At 43.0% G+C, this 20,125-nt stretch overlaps 1 protein-coding gene across 18 annotated transcripts in view; it reads left to right on the top strand.

Moving 5' to 3' along the window:
• Window positions 1–19,496, top strand: part of LOC144509199 (putative RNA-binding protein Luc7-like 2) — a 79,762-nt gene extending 60,266 nt beyond the window's left edge. For all 18 annotated transcript variants that reach the window (XM_078237654.1, XM_078237669.1, XM_078237662.1 and 15 more), the window contains 5 exons: window positions 289–465; window positions 8,218–8,303; window positions 14,326–14,355; window positions 15,326–15,538; window positions 17,254–19,496. In XM_078237654.1, the coding sequence (XP_078093780.1) occupies window positions 289–465; window positions 8,218–8,303; window positions 14,326–14,355; window positions 15,326–15,538; window positions 17,254–17,395 (648 nt within the window). In that variant the 3' untranslated portion in view covers window positions 17,396–19,496. The remainder of the gene's footprint in view (window positions 1–288; window positions 466–8,217; window positions 8,304–14,325; window positions 14,356–15,325; window positions 15,539–17,253) is intronic.
• Window positions 19,497–20,125: the final 629 nt, after the last annotated feature.

Raw genomic sequence — 20,125 nt, 5'->3', positions numbered from 1 at the left:
TTTTGAAAGGAAGCTTAAATCTGGCCACGCAGTTTCAACTTGTCAGGAGTAGTCCTTTATGTTCAAAGTCCAAAGATGTGCGGGATAGATTGGTCATACTAAATTGACCCCACTCTCGGGATTAGCGGGGTAAATATGTAGCGTTACAGGGATAGGGCCTGGGTGGGATTGTGGTCGGTGCAGACTCGATGTGCTGAATGGCCTCTTTATGCACTAGGGATTCTATGTTGACAACAAATCAGCTAAAGTAGAGAATGTTACATGGCTTGTTTCTGTTCCCTTTCTCAGGAGGTTTATCGGAATTCCATGCCAGCCTCCAGCTTCCAACAGCAGAAGCTGCGAGTCTGTGAGGTGTGCTCAGCATACTTGGGTCTTCATGACAATGATCGACGCCTTGCAGACCACTTTGGTGGCAAGCTTCACCTCGGATTCATTGAAATTAGAGAGAAGCTGGAAGAGTTACAGGTGAGGAATTTTGCCATTTCCAAAACCTTGGGAAATGGAAACTAGTCATATCTTGCTTTTTGGAAATTCATTCCAGCTTTCTTTACTGTAGGAGTTTTTATTTAAAAAAAACATTCAGCAGCCTCGTCTGTAATCCGTCCGCCATGTATTAAGATATATTAAGCAGTACCACCTGCTTAGTAGGGAGGAGGTTGCTAAACAGAAAATAGATGCAGGAGTAGGCTATTCAGCCCTTCAAACCTGCACCATTCAATATGATCATGGTTGATCATGCACTTTCAGTATCCCATTCCCGCTTTCTTTCCATACCCCTTGATCCCTTTAGCCACAAGGGCCACGTCCAGCTCCCTCTTAAACATATCTAACGAACTGGCCTCAACAGCTTTCTGTCGTAGAGAATTCCACAGGTTCACAACTCCAAGTGAAGAAGTTCTTCCTCATCTCAGTCCTGAATGGGCTTACCCCTTATTCTTAGACTGTGACTCCTAGTTCTGCACTTCCCCAACATCAGGAGCATTCTTCCCACATCTCGCCTGTCCCGTCCCATCAGGATTTTATATGTTTCTGTGAGATCCCCTCTCATTCTTCTCAATCCCAGGAAGTACAAACCCAATCAATCCAGTCTCTCTTCATATGTCAGTCCTGCCATTCCAACTGGTACAATCCTGGCTGCTCAATGAAAAACAAAGATTTTAATGTTCTAGAGATATTGAGATATGTATACAAAGAAAGGATATTGACATATGTTCCATTTAAAAACAGACAGTAGATCTCAGCAAATGTAAAGAAATTAGGTAATGTGTATAGTAGCTTGCCAACATGCCTTTGCTCTGAAAGAAGTATGTGCACCTCAGGGTGCCACGTTTTGTATTGAAAGAAACTGATCTCTTTTGCAGTTTCAGTTAATGTCAAATTTGAATTTTAATATGTTGTACCTTAACAAATTTTATGAGTAAAGTATATTTTTTAGAAAAAACTAAATCTGTTTTAGGAGGAAGAACTAAAACAGGCCACAGTCATCAAATGTTGAAACTCTAGGGTAGAATAGTGGGAGGACACAGGACTTCATATTATCAAATTCTTAATTTCGTGCTCTTTAAACTCTGATAAGAAATTTGTTCCTGGTGCGATTCCTCCAGTTCCCCTTTCAGTGCGCATCTCCTGACTATTCCTGCCTTGCACCATTATTTCAAATTCTTTTACTGGAGTTGGTGTGGATTCGTGAAGGGCAGGGCGTGTCTGACTAATTGACTTGAACCTTTTTGAAGAGAGTGCTAATATGCTGTACGTGAGAGACAGTCTATGAATGTTACTCATATGGATATACAGAAGATATTCAATAAGGTTCCACACAGGAGATTATTAGAAAAAAACTTAAAAATATGAGAAAACTGAAGTGACCTTGTATCATAGTTTGATAATTGGTCATGAATGAAGGAGACAGAGTAGGGATGAAGGAAATGTACTCTGGCCAGTTGTGATAAGTGTTCCCGAGGCATCTGTATCGGAACCTCAGCCTTTCTTCATCTGTTTCCAAGAATGACAAAAAAGCCAAGAAGTTTGGATGTCCTGACCAAAGCTCTGTACAACGTTATCTTTGGTTAGTCCATTTTTAGAACATTGTTTTGTATTTTGAGTGCCTTACTTTAAGAAGGATGTCAAGGATGTGAGGGTTGCAGAAAGGAAGATGACAACAAGGGTGAATGAAACTGATGTTCTTTACATTAGAACAAAGATGATTGATGATACAATATGAAGGTATTCCAAATTGAGGTTTTGCAGAGGTAAATTGTAAAAAAAAACTATCACTTGCTGGAAGGAATCCTTGGTTTGGTTGTGTTTGATGGGGAGGGGTGCCATGAAGTTCGGAAGCATTTTGGGTTGCTAGTTGTCAAAACTGAGGAAGAAACCCTGGAGTTCAGAGACATTGCTAGGGATAGATTGGAAGGCATAGCTCAAGCAGTAATTTCTTGAAAAGCACTTGCAAAGATTGCAGTGGCCAATGTACAAGTTAGATGAAGAGTACAATGTTCAGTGCTTCCAAGCCATTGAAAGGGGGAGGACAGGTGGGGTGGAGGTTGGTGTTAGACTTCTACTTTTGCGAACAAATCTTAGGCAGTTGATGAGTCTAAACTTTTGAAATATTTTTCATCCAGTAGATGTGAAGGCATTTAAGAGAGTGCAGAAAATATTCATGAGAATAGTCCTGGGGTGAGGAACTTTAACCACTGTCCCTTGACATTCAATGGTGTTACCATTGCTGAATCCCCCACTATCAATATCCTTGGGATTGCCATTGACCAGAAACTGAACTGGACTAGCCATATAAATACTGTGGCTACCAGAGCAGGTCAAAGACTAGGAATCCTGCGGTGAGTAACTCACCTCCTGACTCTCAAGCCTGTCTACCATTTGCAAGGCACTAGTTAGAAGTGTGATGGAATATTCTCCACTTGTCTGGATGAGTGCAGCTCCAACAACACTCAAAGAAGCTTGACACCATACAAGACAAAGCAGCCTGCTTGATTGGTACCACATCCACTCCCTCCACCACCAATGTTCAATAACAGCTACAAGATGCACTGCAGCAATTCACCAAAGATCCTTAGACAAACTTCAGAGAGGTAAACTTAATCTTGGGCAGCTTCCAAAAACAGCCACACAGAGAACAGAAACTCCAATTCTAGAGAGATGGAGAAAGCAGTGTTGCTTCTCTCCACTGCAAGCTACTACTGAAAAGCAAAACTAAAAATTGGACTTTTATGTGGAGCATAGCTGACCCTAGCCACATGACATGCTCTGTCAGTCACCCCAACAAAGCTCCACTGTGCAATCCTAAGGGACCATTAAAACCACAGAAAACTGCATTAGTCCAGATTAAAGTCAATGTGCAATCAATTATACTGTCTCGGCAACAATAAAGGACATCGGCTACAGACAACATGGTGTCAACAAATTGCCAAGGACTGCAGAAACATCCTGCAGTGAAACATGATTAAAATACATTTAAAGGCACAGTATTGTTACAAATAGCCTAACAAGCAACTGCATTTAAGGGCAATTAAGGATGGGCAACACATGCAGGCCTTGTGAGCAACATCCATATTCCATGAAAGAATAAAGAAGAAGAAAAAAAATGGTTAGGGTCTGGAGTGCACTACTTGAGTGTGTGGTATGGACAGGGTCAATCAAAGCATTCAAGGAGTAATTGGATTATTTGAAAGGGATGTGTTTGGCACAACTTGTGGGCCGAAGGGCCTGTTTGTGCTGTAGTTTTTCTATGTTTCTATGAACCACGGAGCGAACACTTGGAGTGACACTCGGTAAATTTCCCCAGTTGTGAATCAGCACAGCCCTTCTCCGCCTGTGTTGCCACTTTCAGTGACCTGTGTACCTGTGCACCCAGACCCCTCTGCCTATCAATACTTTTAAAGGTTCTGCCATTTATTGTATATTTCCCATCTCTATTAGACCTTCCAAAATGCATTACCTCACATTTGTACGGATTAAACTCCATCTGCCATCTCTCCGCCCAAGTCTCCAACCGATCTATATCCTTCTGTATCCTCTGACGGTCCTTGTCACTTTCCGCAATTCCACCAACCTTTGTGTCATCTGTAAACTTAGTTACTAAACTACATGGACTTTAGCAAGGCCTTTGACAAGGTACCACATGGTAGGTTGTTGCATAAGGTTAAATCTCATGGGATCCAGGGTGAGATAGCTAAATGGATGCAAAATTGGCTTGATGAAAGAAGACATCAAGATTGATGGCATAATGGACGGTGAGGAAGGTTATCTAGGATTGCAACGGGATCTTGATCAATTGGGCCAGTGGGCTGACGAATGGCAGATGGAGTTTAATTTGGATAAATGCGAGGTGTTGCATTTTGGTAGGTCAAACCAAGGCAGGACTTACTCAGTTAATGGTAGGGCGTTGGGGAGAGTTATAGAACAGAGATCTAGGGGTACATGGTCATAGCTCCTTGAAAGTGGAGTCACAGGTGGACAGAGTGGTGAAGAAGGCATTCGGCATGCTTGGTTTCATCGATCAGAACATTGAATACAGGAGTTAGGACGTTGGGACTTGAAGTTGTACAATGCACTGGTAAGGCCATACTTGGAGTACTGTGTACAGTTCTGGTCACCCTATTACAGAAAGGATATTATTAAACTAGAAAGAGTGCAGAAAAGATTTACTAGGATGCTACCGGGACTTGATGGTTTGAGTCATAAGGAGAGGCTGGATAGACTGGGACTTTTTTCCCTTGAGCGTAGGAGGCTGAGGGGTGACCTTCTAGAGGTCTAAAAAATAATGAGGGGCATAGATCAGCTAGATATCAAGATCTTTTCCCAAAGGGGAGCCTAAAACTAGAGGGCATAGGTTTAAGATGAGAGGGGAGAGTTACAAAAGTGTCCAGAGGGGCAATGTTTTCACACACAGGGTGGTGAGTGTCTCGAACAAGCTGCCAGAGGTAGTAGTAGAGGCGGGTACAATTGTCTTTAAAAAAACATTTAAACAGTTACATGGGTAAGATGGGTATAGAGGGATATGGGCCAAACGTGGGCAATTGGGACTAGCTTAGGGGCTTAAAAAAAGACGGCATGGACAACTTGGGCCAAAGGGCCTGTTTCCATGCTGTAAAACTCTGACTCTGTAATCAAACCAGTTACATTTTCCTCCAAATCTTGCATGTAATAGCAAAGGTCCCAGCACTGATCCCTGAGGAATGCCACTTATCACAGCCCTCCATTCAGAAATGCATCCTTTCACTGCTACCCTCTGTCCTCTTTGACCGAAGCTACGACATCTTCTCCGGAGCCTTCAACATGTCATTGATGAAGACGAACATCTTGCCAAGGCCATCCCCACACCCCCACTTCTTGCCTTCAAACAACCGCACAACCTCAAACAGACCATTGTCTGCAGCAAACTACCCAACCTTCAGGAGAACAGTGACCACAACTCTGCCACAGCAACCTCTGCAAAACGTGCCGGATCATCAACATGGATGCCATCATCTCACGTGAGAACACCATCCACCAGGTACACGGTACATACTCTTGCAACTTGGCCAACGTTGTCTACCTGATGCGCTGCAGGAAAGGATGTCCCGAGGCATGGTACGTTGGGGAGACCATGCAGACGCTATGACAACGGATGAATGAACACCGCTCGACAATCACCAGGCAAGAGTGTTCTCTTCCTGTTGGGGAACACTTCAGCGGTCACGGGCATTCGGCCTCTGATCTTCGGGTAAGCGTTCTCCAAGGCGGCCTACACGACAACGCAGAGTTGCCGCGCAGAGACTGATAGCCAAGTTCCGCACACATGAGGACGACCTCAACCTGGATCTTGGGTTCATGTCACACTATCTGTAACCCCCACGGCTTGCCTGGGCTTGCAAAATCTCACTAACTGTCTTGGCTGGAGACAATGCACATCTCTTTAACCTGTGCTTAACCCCCTCTCCATTCACATTGTCTGTACCTTTAAGACTTGATTACCTGTAAAGACTCGCATTCCAACCATTATTTCGTAAATTGAGTTTGTATCTTTATTTCCCCTGTTTGTGAACAGAACTCCCTGACGAAGGAGCAGTGCTCCGAAAGCTAGTGGCTTTTGCTACCAAATAAACCTGTTGGACCTTAACCTGATGTTGTGAGACTTCTTCCTCTCTTCGACCGAGACAGTTCTGTATCCATCTTGCCATTTCATCTCTGATCCTGTGCGACTTCACCTTCTCTACCAGTCTGCCATGAGGTACCTTGTCAAAGGCCTTACTGAAATCCATGTAGACAACATCCACTGCCCTACCCTCATCAATCATCTTCATCGCTTCCTTGAAAAACTCAATAAATTTAGTGAGACATGACCTCCCCTTCCCAAAGCAATGTTGCCTCTCGCTAATACGCCCACTTATTTCCAAGTGGAAGTAAATTCTGTCTCGAAGAATCCCCTCCAATAATTTCCCTACCACTGATGTAAGGCTCACCAGCCTGTAATTACCTGGATTATCCTTGCTACCCTTCTTATACAAAGGAACAACATTGGCTATTCTCCAATTCTCTGGGACCTCCCTGTCGCCAGTGAGGATGCAAAGATTTCTCTCAAGGCCCCAGCAATTTTCCCCCCTTCTTTCTGTATTCTGGGGTATATCTCATAAGGCCCTGGGGACTTGTCTACCTCAATGTTTCTCAAGAATCCCAATACCACCTCCTTTTTGATCTCAACATGACCCAAACTATCTACACACCCTTCGTCAGACTCATCATCGGCCAAGTCCTTCATTTGGTGAATACTGACGCAAAGTACTCATTTAATACCTCGCCCATTTCCTCTGGCTCCATGCATAGATTCCCTCCTTGAGTGGGCCAACCCTCTCCCTGGCTACCCTCTTGCTCTTTATATATGTATTTAAAGAAATTGAGGGAAAGGCAGTGGATGTTGTCTACATGTACTTTAGTAAGGCATTTGACAAAGTCCCTCATGGCAGACTAGTATAAAAGGTGAAGTCTCATGGGATCTGGGATGTGTTGGCTAGATGGATACAGAACTGGTTGGTCATAGAAGACAGCGAGCAATGGTGGAAGGGTGCTTATCTGAATGGAGATCAGTAACTGGTTGCGTTCCACAGGGATCAGTGCTGAGACCTTTGTTGTTTGTAATATTTATATAGATGAACTGGAGAAAAATGTAGGTGATCTGATTAGTAAGTTTGCGGATAACAGAAAAATTGGTGGAGTTGCAGATAGTGACAAGGATTGTCAAAGGATACAGCAGGATATAGATAGATTGCAGACTTGGGCAGAGAAATGGCAGATAGAGCTTAATCCAGACAAATACAAGGTGAGGCATTTTGGAAGATCAAATTCAGGTGCGAATTATGCAGTAAATGGCAGACCCCTTGGGAGCATTGACATACAGAGGGATCTGGGCATACAAGTCCACGGATCCCTGAAAGTGGCAACACGGGGATAAGGCGGTCCAAAAGGCATGCAGCATGCTTGCTTTCATCGGTCGGGGCATCATGTATAAAAGTTGGCAAATTGTATTACAACTGTATAAAACTTTAGTTCGGCCGCATTTGAAATATTGCATACAGTTCTGGTCGCTACACTACCAGAAGGACGTGGATGCTTTGGAGAGCGAGTGCAAAGAAGGTTTACTCGGATGATGTCTGGCCTGGAGGGTTTTAGGTTTGACAAGACGTTGGATAAACTCGGATTGTTTTCACTGGAAAGGCAGAGGCTGAGGGGCAACCTGAGACACAGCCTCTGACTATCCACCCTGTCGTTCTCCCAGGGTGGAAGGGTCGATTACAAGAGGTTTAAGTGAGAGGTGTTAAGCCTAGGGGAGACGTGCGGGGTAAGTTTTTCACACAGTGGGTGATGGGTGCTGGAACACACTGCCAGTGGAGATGGTGGAAGCAGGCACGTGAGCAATGTTCAAGGTGAATCTTGACAGACAGTTAACGGAAGGCGAACAGAGGGATAGAAAATTGTATTGGCGCAGGCCTGGTGGGCCAAAGGGCCTTTTCCTGTATTGTTCTTTGTATGTTTTCCAGGTTATGGCACAGTTGATGCACTTTTTAATTAAATCTTTCTGTGATGCTTGCTACCTCAAGAATCAGTGGTGATGGTGTATTCTGAGGCTGAGCATCTTGACACATCCTCGCGTCTTTGGTTTAACCCATCTGTTCCATGAATAATTAGGTTACTGAGTGCAATCATGTTTTCCTATATCTGCAGAAACTTGTTGCTGAGAAACAGGAGAAAAGGACTCAAGAACGTCTGAAAAGAAGAGAGGAGAGGGAAAAGGAGGAACGAATGAAAAGGTGAGCAGCTCACGTTACTTAAATGTTTCAGAGGTGAACAGTAGTGATGTGGGCTATTTCTGTGTAAAGAATTGTTGATTTAACTTGTATGTTGATATGCCTTTGGTTTCTTTTTGACTATATTGAAATAGATAGCCTATATATATTTATTACTATATCGTGTATACTATATAAAGTGGGCTATATTACCAACATAGCTGTATGGTAACTTGAACTTTTGTTCTCCCTCTTGTCCTGCTCTCAGTCAACATAGCCCAAACAGAATAATTGGTCATGTAACTCATTGCTATCTGCAAATTGTCTTCCATATTCCCCTACATTACAGCCATGTTACAGTTCGAAAGTACTTAATTGGCTGTGAAACAACTTGGGACATTTTGGGCTCATGAAAGGTGTGATGCAAACAAGTTCCTTAATTTTTGGGCTTCATCCCCACATGATATAAATTAGATGTTAACAATCAATTTCTACTGGAAAACACTCCTAGATGGCAATGAAGGCTATATAATTTTTTTGAATTCCTGATCTAGCATCGGAGATCTAAATGAATAAAATGATGTTTGGAAACTCAATCTAAAATCTGATGGAATGTTGGCCTATAATTCAAAAAGGGATTGAATTAGAATAGAGAGGAAGTGGTGCATGGTTGTAGAACTGTGGTCTGGCCCCATCTGAAATACTGCCTTTATGTTTGCCTGTACCTTTGTATTAGCCTTCATGCAGCATTTTTACAGACTTTGTGCAATGGCAATCAGTTATCCCAATGTTTAACTCTCTAATTTTGTCAAGAAAGTGTTTAATTCCATGATCCAACTGTTTTAGGAGTATTCATACAAACCACTTGTGAGAATCTGGTAAACAAAGCCTAAAGTAATGGCAATTCAAAGAGTGACTTGTGTTTATTTAATAAGCTCATAATTGGAAGTGGGAAACAATAGGTAGCCCCTTTCTGAGTTTCTTAGTAGAGAAGTGATGTCTACAGTTGTCTTCGTAAAGGGTTGAAATTTTACGTGCGGGTCCCAGATCACAGAAAGGTTTGAAAGCAATATATTTTTCAGATCAAAATTCAGATTTAAAGTTGGAGGTAATTAGTTTAAAATTTTATCTGGAATATCCCAGATGTGCCACATTGCTGTGGGAATAGGTTATGTAGGGAAGCATCCTTTTTTGTGTTGATCCGTATGTCTTTTCACAGAAAATGTCCATCAACTCTGGAGTAACTTTGAAACAAGTGGAACTTAGAAACAGGCAGAGAAAATCTATTAGAAGCTGTAAAGGAGCTGTGGACCTGGGGCTATCGGAAAACAAGAATTTATTTTTTCCGAGGTGGAGTCACTAAGCAGGAATACTGTGAGGCCCATGCTTGTGTCCACAATTGTGAGCTGCTTAAGGAGGGTCACCTAACCAAATGCTAATGCAAGAGCTCCACAAAGTTTCATACCAGGGAGAATAGCAGGAAGATGGGAATCAAAGTGAATTCCTGAAAGCTGTGGCATACCTTGGTTTTGTCCCAGGCAAAGTGAAGGAACCTTCAAGATCATGTGTTGGGGAACTCCTCGGTTAAAAATAAAAGTAGAATGGGGAGTCTCCAGTTGAGATCTTTTGGCTTAAGAATGTGTTTATGAAATATAGTGTTAAGTTAGAACATAGAACAGTACAGCACAGAACAGGCCCTTCGGCCCACGATGTTGTGCCGAGCTTTATCTGAAACCAAGATCAAGCTATCCCACTCCCTATCATCCTGGTGTGCTCCATGTGCCTATCCAATAACCGCTTAAATGTTTCTAAAGTGTCTGACTCCACTATCACTGCAGGCAGTCCATTCCACACCCCAACCACTCTCTGCGTAAAGAACCTACCTCTGATATCCGTCCTGTATCTCCCACCACGAACCCTATAGTTATGCCCCCTTGTAATAGCTCCATCCACCCGAGGAAATAGTCTTTGAACGTTCACTCTATCTATCCCCTTCATCATTTTATACACCTCTATTAAGTCTCCCCTCAGCCTCCTCCGCTCCAGAGAGAACAGCCCTAGCTCCCTCAACCTTTCCTCATATGACCTACCCTCCAAACCAGGCAGCATCCTGGTAAATCTCCTCTGCACTCTTTCCAGCGCTTCCACATCCTTCTTATAGTGAGGTGACCAGAACTGCACACAATATTCCAAATGTGGTCTCACCAAGGTCCTGTACAGTTGCAGCATAACCCCACGGCTCTTAAACTCCAACCCCCTGTTAATAAAAGCTAACACACTATAGGCCTTCTTCACAGCTCTATCCACTTGACTGGCAACCTTTAGAGATCTGTGGATATGGACCCCAAGATCTCTCTGTTCCTCCACAGTCTTCAGAACCCTACCTTTGACCCTGTAATCCACATTTAAATTTGTCCTACCAAAATGAATCACCTTACATTTATCAGGGTTAAACTCCATTTGCCATTTTTCAGCCCAGCTTTGCATCCTATCTATGTCTCTTTGCAGCCTACAACAGCCCTCCACCTCATCCACTACTCCACCAATCTTGGTGTCATCAGCAAATTTACTGATCCACCCTTCAGCCCCCTCCTCTAAGTCATTAATAAAAATCACAAAGAGCAGAGGACCAAGCACTGATCCCTGCGGCACACCGCTAGCAACCTGCCTCCAATCCGAAAATTTTCCATCGACCACCACCCTCTGTCTTCGGTCAGACAGCCAGTTACCTATCCAATCGGCCAACTTTCCCTCTATCCCACACCTCCTCACTTTCATCATAAGCCGACCATGGGGGACCTTATCAAACGCCTTACTAAAATCCATGTATATGACATCAACTGCCCTACCTTCATCAACACACTTAGTTACCTCCTCAAAAAATTCTATCAAATTTGTGAGGCACGACTTGCCCTTCACGAATCCGTGCTGACTATCTCGGATTAATCCGCATCTTACTAAATGGTCGTAAATCCCATCCCTAAGGACCCTTTCCATCAATTTACCAACCACCGAAGTAAGACTAACTGGTCTATAATTACCAGGGTCATTTCTATTCCCTTTCTTAAACAGAGGAACAACATTCGCCATTCTCCAGTCCTCTGGCACCATCCCCGTGGACAGCGAGGACCCAAAGATCAACGCCAAAGGCTCTGCAATCTCATCCCTTGCCTCCCACAGAATCCTAGGATACATTTCATCAGGCCCAGGGGACTTATCGACCTTCAGTTTATTCAAAACTGCCAAGACATCCTCCCTCCGAACATCTATTTCCTCCAGCCTATTAGCCTGTAACACCTTCTCTTCCTCAAAAACATGGCCCCTCTCCTTGGTGAACACTGAAGAAAAGTATTCATTCATCACCTCGCCTATCTCTACTGACTCCATACACAAGTTCCCACTACTGTCCTTGACCGGCCCTAACCTCACCCTGGTCATTTTTTTATTCCTCACATAAGAGTAAAAAGCCTTGGAGTTTTCCTTGATCCGACCCGCCAAGGACTTCTCATGTCCCCTCCTAGCTCTCCTAAGCCCCTTTTTCAGCTCATTCCTTGCTAACTTGTAACCCTCAATCGAGCCATCTAACCTTGTTTCCTCATCCCTACATAAGCTTCCCTCTTCCTTTTCACAAGACATTCCACCTCTTTTGTGAACCATGGTTCCCTCACTCGGCCATTTCCTCCCTGCCTGACAGGAACATACCTATCAAGGACATCCAGTATTTGTTCCTTGAAAAAGTTCCACTTTTCATTAGTTCCTTTCTCTGACAGTTTCTGTTCCCAACTTATGCCCCCTAATTCTTGCCTAATCGCATCATAATTACCCCTCCCCCAATTGTAAACCTTGCCCTGCCGTACGGCCCTATCCCTTTCCATTGCAATAACAAAAGACACCGAATTGTGGTCACTATCTCCAAATTGCTCTCCCACAACCAAATCTAACGCTTGGCCCGGTTCATTTCCCAGTACCAAATCCAATGTGGCCTCACCTCTAGTCGGCCCATCCACATATTGTGTCAGGAAACCCTCCTGCACACACTGCACAAAAACTGCCCCATCCGAACTATTTGACCTACAAAGGTTCCAATCAATATTTGGAAAGTTAAAGTCCCCCATGACAACTACCCTGTGACCCCCACACATATCCATAATCTGCTTAGCAATTTCTTCCTCCACATCTCTATTACTATTTGGGGGCCTATAGTAAACTCCTAGCAACGTGACCGCTCCTTTCCTATTTCTAACTTCAGCCCATATTACCTCAGTGTGCAGATCCCCCACGAAGTGCCTTTCCGCAGCCGTTAAACTATCCTTGATTAACAATGCCACTCCTCCACCTCTTTTACCAGCTTCCCTACACTTAGTGAAACATCTATACCCCGGAACGTCCAACAACCATTCCTGTCCTTGTTCTACCCACGTCTCCGTAATGGCCACAACATCGTAGTCCCAAGTACCAATCCACGCCCCATGTTCATCTACCTTGTTCCGGATGCTCCTTGCATTGAAGTAGACACACTTCAACCCACCTTCCTGTCTACCAGTACCCACCCTTGACCCTGATACCTTCCCAAATACCTCACCACCCTCACTGACTTCTGGACTACAACTCCCTTTCCCACTCCCCTGACAAATTAGTTTAAACCCCCCTGAAGAGCCGTAACAAATTTCCCTCCGAGGATATTGGTGCCCCTCTGGTTCAGGTGCACCCCGTCCTGTTTGTAGAGGTCCCACCTTCCCCAGAACGTGTTCCAATTATCCACGTATCTGAAACCCTCCCTCCTACACCATCCCTGCAACCACATATTTAACTGCACTCTCTCCCTGTTCCTCAACTCGCTATCACGTGGTACCGGCAACGTACCAGAGATGACCACATGTTTCGTCTTGGCTCTCAGCTTCCAGCCCAGCTCCAGAAATTCCTGCTTTAAATCCCCGTCCCTTCTCTTACCTATGTCATTGGTACCAATGTGCACCACGACTTGTGACTGTTTCCCCTCCCCCTTCAGAATCTGGAAAACACGGTCTGAGACATCACGGACCTTGGCATCCGGTAGGCAACATACCATCCGTGAGTCTCTTTTGCTGCCACAGAACCTCCTATCTATCCCTCTAACTAACGAGTCCCCAATAACTATCGCCCTCCCGCTCTCCCCCTTTCCCTCCCGAGCCACAGAGACGGACACAGTGCTGGAGATCCTCTCACTGCGGCTCCCCACTGGTATGTCATCCCCCTCAACCGTATCCAAAGCGGAATACTTGTTGCTAAGGGGAACGACCACCGGGGATCCCTGCACGGACTGCTTCCTCCCAGCCCCTCTCACCGTCACCCATCTGTTTTCAATCCTCGGAGTAACTGTATTCCTAAAGCTTGTGTCTATGGCCATCTCTGCGTTCCTGATGATCCTAAGTTCATCCAACTCCAGCTCCAGTTCCCTAACACGGTTTTGGAGGAGCTGCAGATGGGTGCACTTCCCACAGGTGTAATCAGTAGGGACCCTGTCGTCGTCCCTCACCTCAAACATAGTGCAAGAAGAACATAGCACTGCCTGCACACCCATCCCCTCTAGATACCTTGCCAGTACCAGGTAGAAAGTGCAAAAATGAATTCAACTCACCCCTACTTGCTCATTGATCCACTGGAGCAAGCTGGGAGGGGTGATTGAAGGCAGCAGTGCTGGTGAGAGATTAATTGAATTGTTTATTTATTTAATTTGTCAGCTAGTGTGTGTATTTTTTTGGCCTTTACTTTAACAGCAGTTTTTCAAGTTTAAAGTGAAAACTAGATGTGGGCAGCAAAGGAGTCTGGGAAGGGTTTTTTAAGCGCGTGAAGTATAAAAGGTAGGCTGCAGTATACAGCGGGCAGCGTCGGGAGCGGGCAGTGTAGTGTGTGGGAAGCAGAGTGTGAGCTATAAGACTTTGGCTCACAGGGCTTAGGCTGAAAAGTTAATACTTGCTTTATTTAACTCTTGTACAGTAAATGTTTTTGTTTAAAACACAAAATATTGTGGTATAATTCTTTCAGCAACGTCTTCTTAATATTGCAGGACCAGGTCTCGTAGTAGGGATCGGAAGAGGTAAGTTTTCTTTAACATCTTAGCAAGTATATTTATATTCCTAACTGCAAGGACTTGGAGCATGAAAGGAAAGAACTTGAAGCAGCTTCAGTCAAAAGTGTTAAATGGATGATGGTTGTTTTTCCTCTTGAGGTACCCAGCATCATAGGTGCCAATTTTCTTCTCTCCAATGATCATACCTAAGCAGCTAAGTGCATGCAACACAGCAAGGAATAGAACATTTCAGTTGCAAGGCTGAAGATCTACACATCAATACTAACTAACACTCTAGACAAGCTCTTTCAGTTTAATTATGACCGAGATCATGGTCTACACTAAAGACTTCCAGTACCCTGTCACATTTTTAACTTAAATTCAGCAGCAAAAGATGACAGAGGTAATCAGTAGAGCCATCGAGGCAATACCTTCTCACCTGTAACCAATTTGCAAACTCTATGCTCAGATTCTCCCAGAGTTCTCAACTCAACACTTTAATACAAACATGATCATGAGCTGAATGTGAGAGGTGACTAACTACTGATTAAATGATAGAATCTGTACAGTGCAGAAGGAGGCCATTTGGCCCATCAAGCCTGCACTGGCGACAATCTCACCCAGGCCCTATCCTCGTAACCCCGCATATTTACCCTGCTAATCCCCCTGACACTAAGGGGAAATTTAGCATAGCCAATCCATCTAACCTGCACATCTTTGGAGTGTGAGAGGAAACTGGAGCATCCGGAGAAAACCCACGCAGACACCGGGAGAACGTGCAGACTTCACACAGACAGTGACCCAAGGCCGGAATTGAACCCAGATCTGTGGTACTGTGAGGCAGCAGTGCTAACCACTGTGCTACCATGCTGCCATCAAAGCAAGAACAGGGATCAGAAGGGAGTAGTTGTTTGATTGTTCTTATGTTCTTATGATTCTCAGGCACGTGTTTGCGGTTCTTAAGAAAAGAGAATAATTGGGGGAAATTGTTTTTCAGATCAAGATCAAGGGAACGTCGTCGGCATCGATCCAGGTCTGCATCCCATGACCGGCGCAAACGTTCCCGCTCTAGGTCTCGGGACCGACGCCGCCGGCACAAGTCTCGGTCTGGAAGCAGAAGCAGAAGCCGCAGTCACCACCGCAGCAGGCATAGCTCAAGGGACAGAGAGCGAGAGAGAGATCGGAGCAGAGAGAAAAGTTCCAAAAGAAAGTACGTAGCTTAATGTTAAAGGTTACTTTGTCAGTATATCTGAGATCAATTAATTCAATAGAAATCTGACATCAGCATCTTGTGTATGAAATATGCCTGTTGCAGTTAAACAACCAAAGCAGAAAACCTTCTATTGGCTGAAGTTAGCGTTTTAACCATGCTAAATGTCAATTCCACATGAAAGCAATTTTTTCTAAAAGCTTTCAGTTTTATCCACCTGTAATATTCCATTCCTTTTGTTTTAAACTGTTCCTGGTTTCTAATTTTTAATAGATCATTTGCATGAACTTTTAAGTATGGATACTAATGTAAGATTATAAAATGCATTTCCAGAACCAAATATCATGTTAGTACTTTCGCATGTTTTGGAGTCACTCTTTGATTTTCCCTCTGTTTTCATGTAATTTCTTTATTTGGACCTACTTCTGTTTTGTTTCTTTGACAGTTCACCAATTTGTGTATGTATCGTCTGAAGTAATATTCTGCTCACTTGGGCAATCCAATGCGTTATGCCCTGTCAATTCAGGGTGTCTCTCTTTACCTTTCCTAACTATTCAACATGCTTAGGGGCACCCTAACTGTACTGCTAGAATTGAATTAACCTTGAACAGGACAGTCAATAGCATAGGTAATCTTACTGCTTGTCCAGCTGGGACCACCTGAATGTTAGACATTGCCTTCCATGTCAGGAGCAAGTAGAATGAATAACAGTCCTGCATTGCCAGATGTAGCCTTCCCAAGATTCCACCCATGACCTGAGCAAACTGTCAGTCACCAGCAGCACCCTTGATTATGATGGATTTGTGTTGGGAATTGGTTCCACTCTTCCAAACAAAGTTTAAAAAAAAGTAAAATAAAGTTTATTAATCACAAGTAGGCTTACATTAATACTGCAATGAAGTTACTGTGAAAATCCCCTAGTTGCCACACTCCAGCGCATGTTGGGTACACTGAGGGAGAAATTAGCATGGTCAATGCACCCTAACCAGCATGTCTTTTGGACTGTGGGAGGAAACTGGAGCATGCGGAGGAAACCCACGCAGACACGGGGAGAACGTGCAGATACCACACAGACATTGACCCAAGCTGGGAATCGAACCCGGGTCCCTGGTGCTGTGAGGCAGCACTGCTAACCACTGCGTTGTGCCACCCCAGTAGCAAGTAACCGCTATGGAGCTCTATTGAGAACTGGCATTACAAAATTGGGAGGGGAACACAACTTCAAAGGTGTGGGGAGGGGACATTTGTTTTTATCATTAACTTGGAAATTTGCTGGATTGGTTATTGTGGGCTGTTTAAAAGTATTAGACTTTCTCAAAAGAAATTTGGAGAAAGAGCATGAGTTTTTCACTCTCTCCTTTCTGTGCAAATTTTCCAGTTACAATTACTTCACACTATATATTGTGGTATTTATACTTTCAACTATTTGCTTTGATTGTTAGAGTCTTGAAGCTTTGATACTTTAGAGTAGCAGTTCAAAACCACGGCTGATAAAGACTCCAGATTTGTTGGTAAAGTGAAAATGAACCTGGGATGACTCCTTCAGTGTAGTTGGCAGGACAAGCGCCTAATGAATTGATTATAAAAATCCAGTGCTTTTACCACCCTCCTCACCCAAAATAGTAGAATTTGAGGTGCTGCTGATTGGTAATAGATGTGCCCTTGTGCAATTACTTTGATAATATGCCTAAGCTAAGGTTATCCCATTTTTCTAGGTCGAGAGACCGAGACAGATCCAGAGATCGAGACAGAGAAAAATCAAGGGAAAAAGATCGCAAGGAGAAAAAGCGTTCCTATGAGAGTGCTAATGGCAAATCAGAACACAGCTCTGAGGAACGAGAAGCAGGAGAAATCTAACGGACAAAATATTTTTGGAACCGGGGCAGAGGATGTCTTTATGATTGTTTAACTCAAATAGGGGAGCTCTTGTTTTGTTTTTGGACTTAGAAAAAAAATTCCAGCAGCTAGGTGACCGATAACAAAAATATTAGATAGTTGAAGATGTTGAGGATGTTTTGTCAGTTTAACCAGCTGGTTTGAAGGCAGCAATTGGAGGTGCCTAGAATGTACTGTGTGTGCATGTACTGGTGCTGTAATGCCACTAACATTAGGGTTCCTCCTTCCATTGGCACAAGGGTGCTAATTTGTTTTGAATAATGAAATTTATTTTGCGTTTTCTTTTAAATATGGCATCTGAAACCCATTGTAAATTTTATTTGAGTCTAAATAAAAATAAGTTGAACTGGTGGCTTGGGGGAAGCGACTGCTTTGTCAGCTTGCAGCTTCATATTGACTTGTCACTATGGCTGTGCAGGCTTGCAGACGTTGATCCCTATGCCCAGAATGGTATTTACTTCAGAAGTTGCCCTAAAATTGTAACGTTCGTCTTTGTCACAGTTTGTGTTTTTGACAGTGGCATTGACTCGCAACCATTTGGCGAAAACGTTCAGAATCTCATGCAGTTAGATCGGAGAAACAGTTCAGAGGTAACTAATGGTTTTTTCTCACAAGAAGAAGCTTCCCTCCTCACAACAAAAATAACTCTCCTCTCCACCCTCTTCCCACAAGGTTGACACTGTTTGTGTTAAATGGTAATCTGAAAGAACATTAATTGGTCTGTTCAGATACGCCTCAAGAAGCCCCCTTGGTTTGGTTGGAGAAAAAGTGTATCGTTTTTAATTAACTTATGTGGTGGAACAAATTTACTGCCCAGTTCTTGTTAAATCACCAAATAGGATTCATAAGGAAAAACGCAACTGCTGCAATAAACCTGGCCCTTCATTAATTTCCCCACAACCCCCACCTTTCCAGTTGTATTTTTAAAAAATGCAAACTGGATTTGGAAGATTCCCCCCCCACACTTATAAATTTGGAAATGCGCTGAGACATTTTTGGAAACCAGAAACCTAAATTGCCAAGTTTGTATTTTGTCTGTATGTGTACTTTTTAATATAATTAAAATGGAACAGTTTTATTCTTGCAGTTGCAATAGAAGTTCAGATTGAAAGGGTCCAAAACTGGAGGTGATGAGTTAATGTGATTTCAGTAGCTTTTTAGGACTGTGTGTGTCCTAACATACTTCCATCAAGAAAAGATCTTACTAGCTTTGCGTGCATGTAATCCTCAGAAAACCGTAGCATGTCTTCAGAACACTTCTGGAACACAATAGACATCACTGTTATTTTGGATCTTTACTCATGAACTTTTATTTTTTGACAGTGAAATCATGCCCATAAAATAACGTATAGTGTTTGTTATTCACAAAAATTGATTCATTATTTACCAAGAAACAGAAGAGGATTTTCCACACATAAGCAACTTGCGGGAACTGTTTGGTTGGAGTTCAGAGAACCCTGGGTTTTCCAAATGCTTGTGGTTATATGTGGCACACTCCAGGCAGCTTAGGGTGTTGTCTGTGATGAACACCAGGGTGTCACAGATCTAAAATATACCAATGTATTCCATGAAGATTATATCACTAGTTTTTGTTAGCCAATTGTGGTCATTCCACAATTACTGTGATTTTATTTTATTTTTTAAAGTTGCCAGCTTTGCTTTGAGAAACTGACTTCTGTACTATAAGAATATTCCAGTGTGATGTTCCTCAGTATCCATAGTGGCATTATTTTTCTGCACCAGGTACTTTGGTTACTAGCTGTTACACTGCTTGCCCCCATCATTTACTTAGTTCTTAATGGTCATTTGGACAGTCAGATTTCTGAGTTTACAGTTAGTTTTAAGACCCAAATAATAAGGTTTTATTTTATTCCCCTTTAATCTCTTTTCCTTACCCGACTTCTTGTCTATACTTGTATTGTTAATTGAAAACAATTGAAATAAATTTCCTGCAAACCATTTAATAAGATTTACGAACAATTTAAGTTTTCCTGTGTTGTATGAAATTGTGATGAATACTTGTTTGCTACTTTGCAATTAAAACAAACCAATATTATGTCTTTATCTGCTTACTTGGTGAGTCTGTTGGAACCCTCGGCCATTTGCACCTTGTTTCCACCTTGTTAACGAGGAGCAACGCTGGTTCCACTGTTCAGTTCTACTCTTTTGTGAGTGGTAGAATCAATTCTTGCAAAATTAGAATGTGCAATAGCAATGCTTGTATGCTCACTTTGACAGCTCATAAACTAAAATTTGAATGATACAGAGAAGATTGATGATGCAGAGAAGATTGACAATGCTTTTAAGATTTCCATATGGTTCAAAATCAACTTGAAATGGTTGAAGATCATCATACTGTGTTCAGAGTATACGCCATTTCAATTACTACCATGCGGAGTAGCTACCTGTGTGGTACAAATGCAGTGTTAACAACTTATGTGAAGAAATCAGAAAACTCATTTTGGGTTTTAATAAAAAGGAACGAGCTTTCTTGGAATCAGTGAGTACGGTCGATCATTATATTGGGCCGTGATGTACCCACTATCCTTGAAAGAAATTTACCACAGGTTAGCTCTGGTTTGACCTTGGAAGCTTGAAGATTTTCTGAAGAAATCCCTTCTGAGATCCTCTGTGTGGACAGTTGATATTATATCCAACGGCCAAACTAAGGGTGGTTTCTATCCTACTTGT

Source organism: Mustelus asterias, chromosome 21, assembly GCF_964213995.1.
Source record: "Mustelus asterias chromosome 21, sMusAst1.hap1.1, whole genome shotgun sequence".
Lineage (NCBI taxonomy): Eukaryota > Metazoa > Chordata > Chondrichthyes > Carcharhiniformes > Triakidae > Mustelus > Mustelus asterias.
Note: the sequence above shows the minus strand (reverse complement) of the source record. Positions and strands in the feature narration are given on the sequence as shown.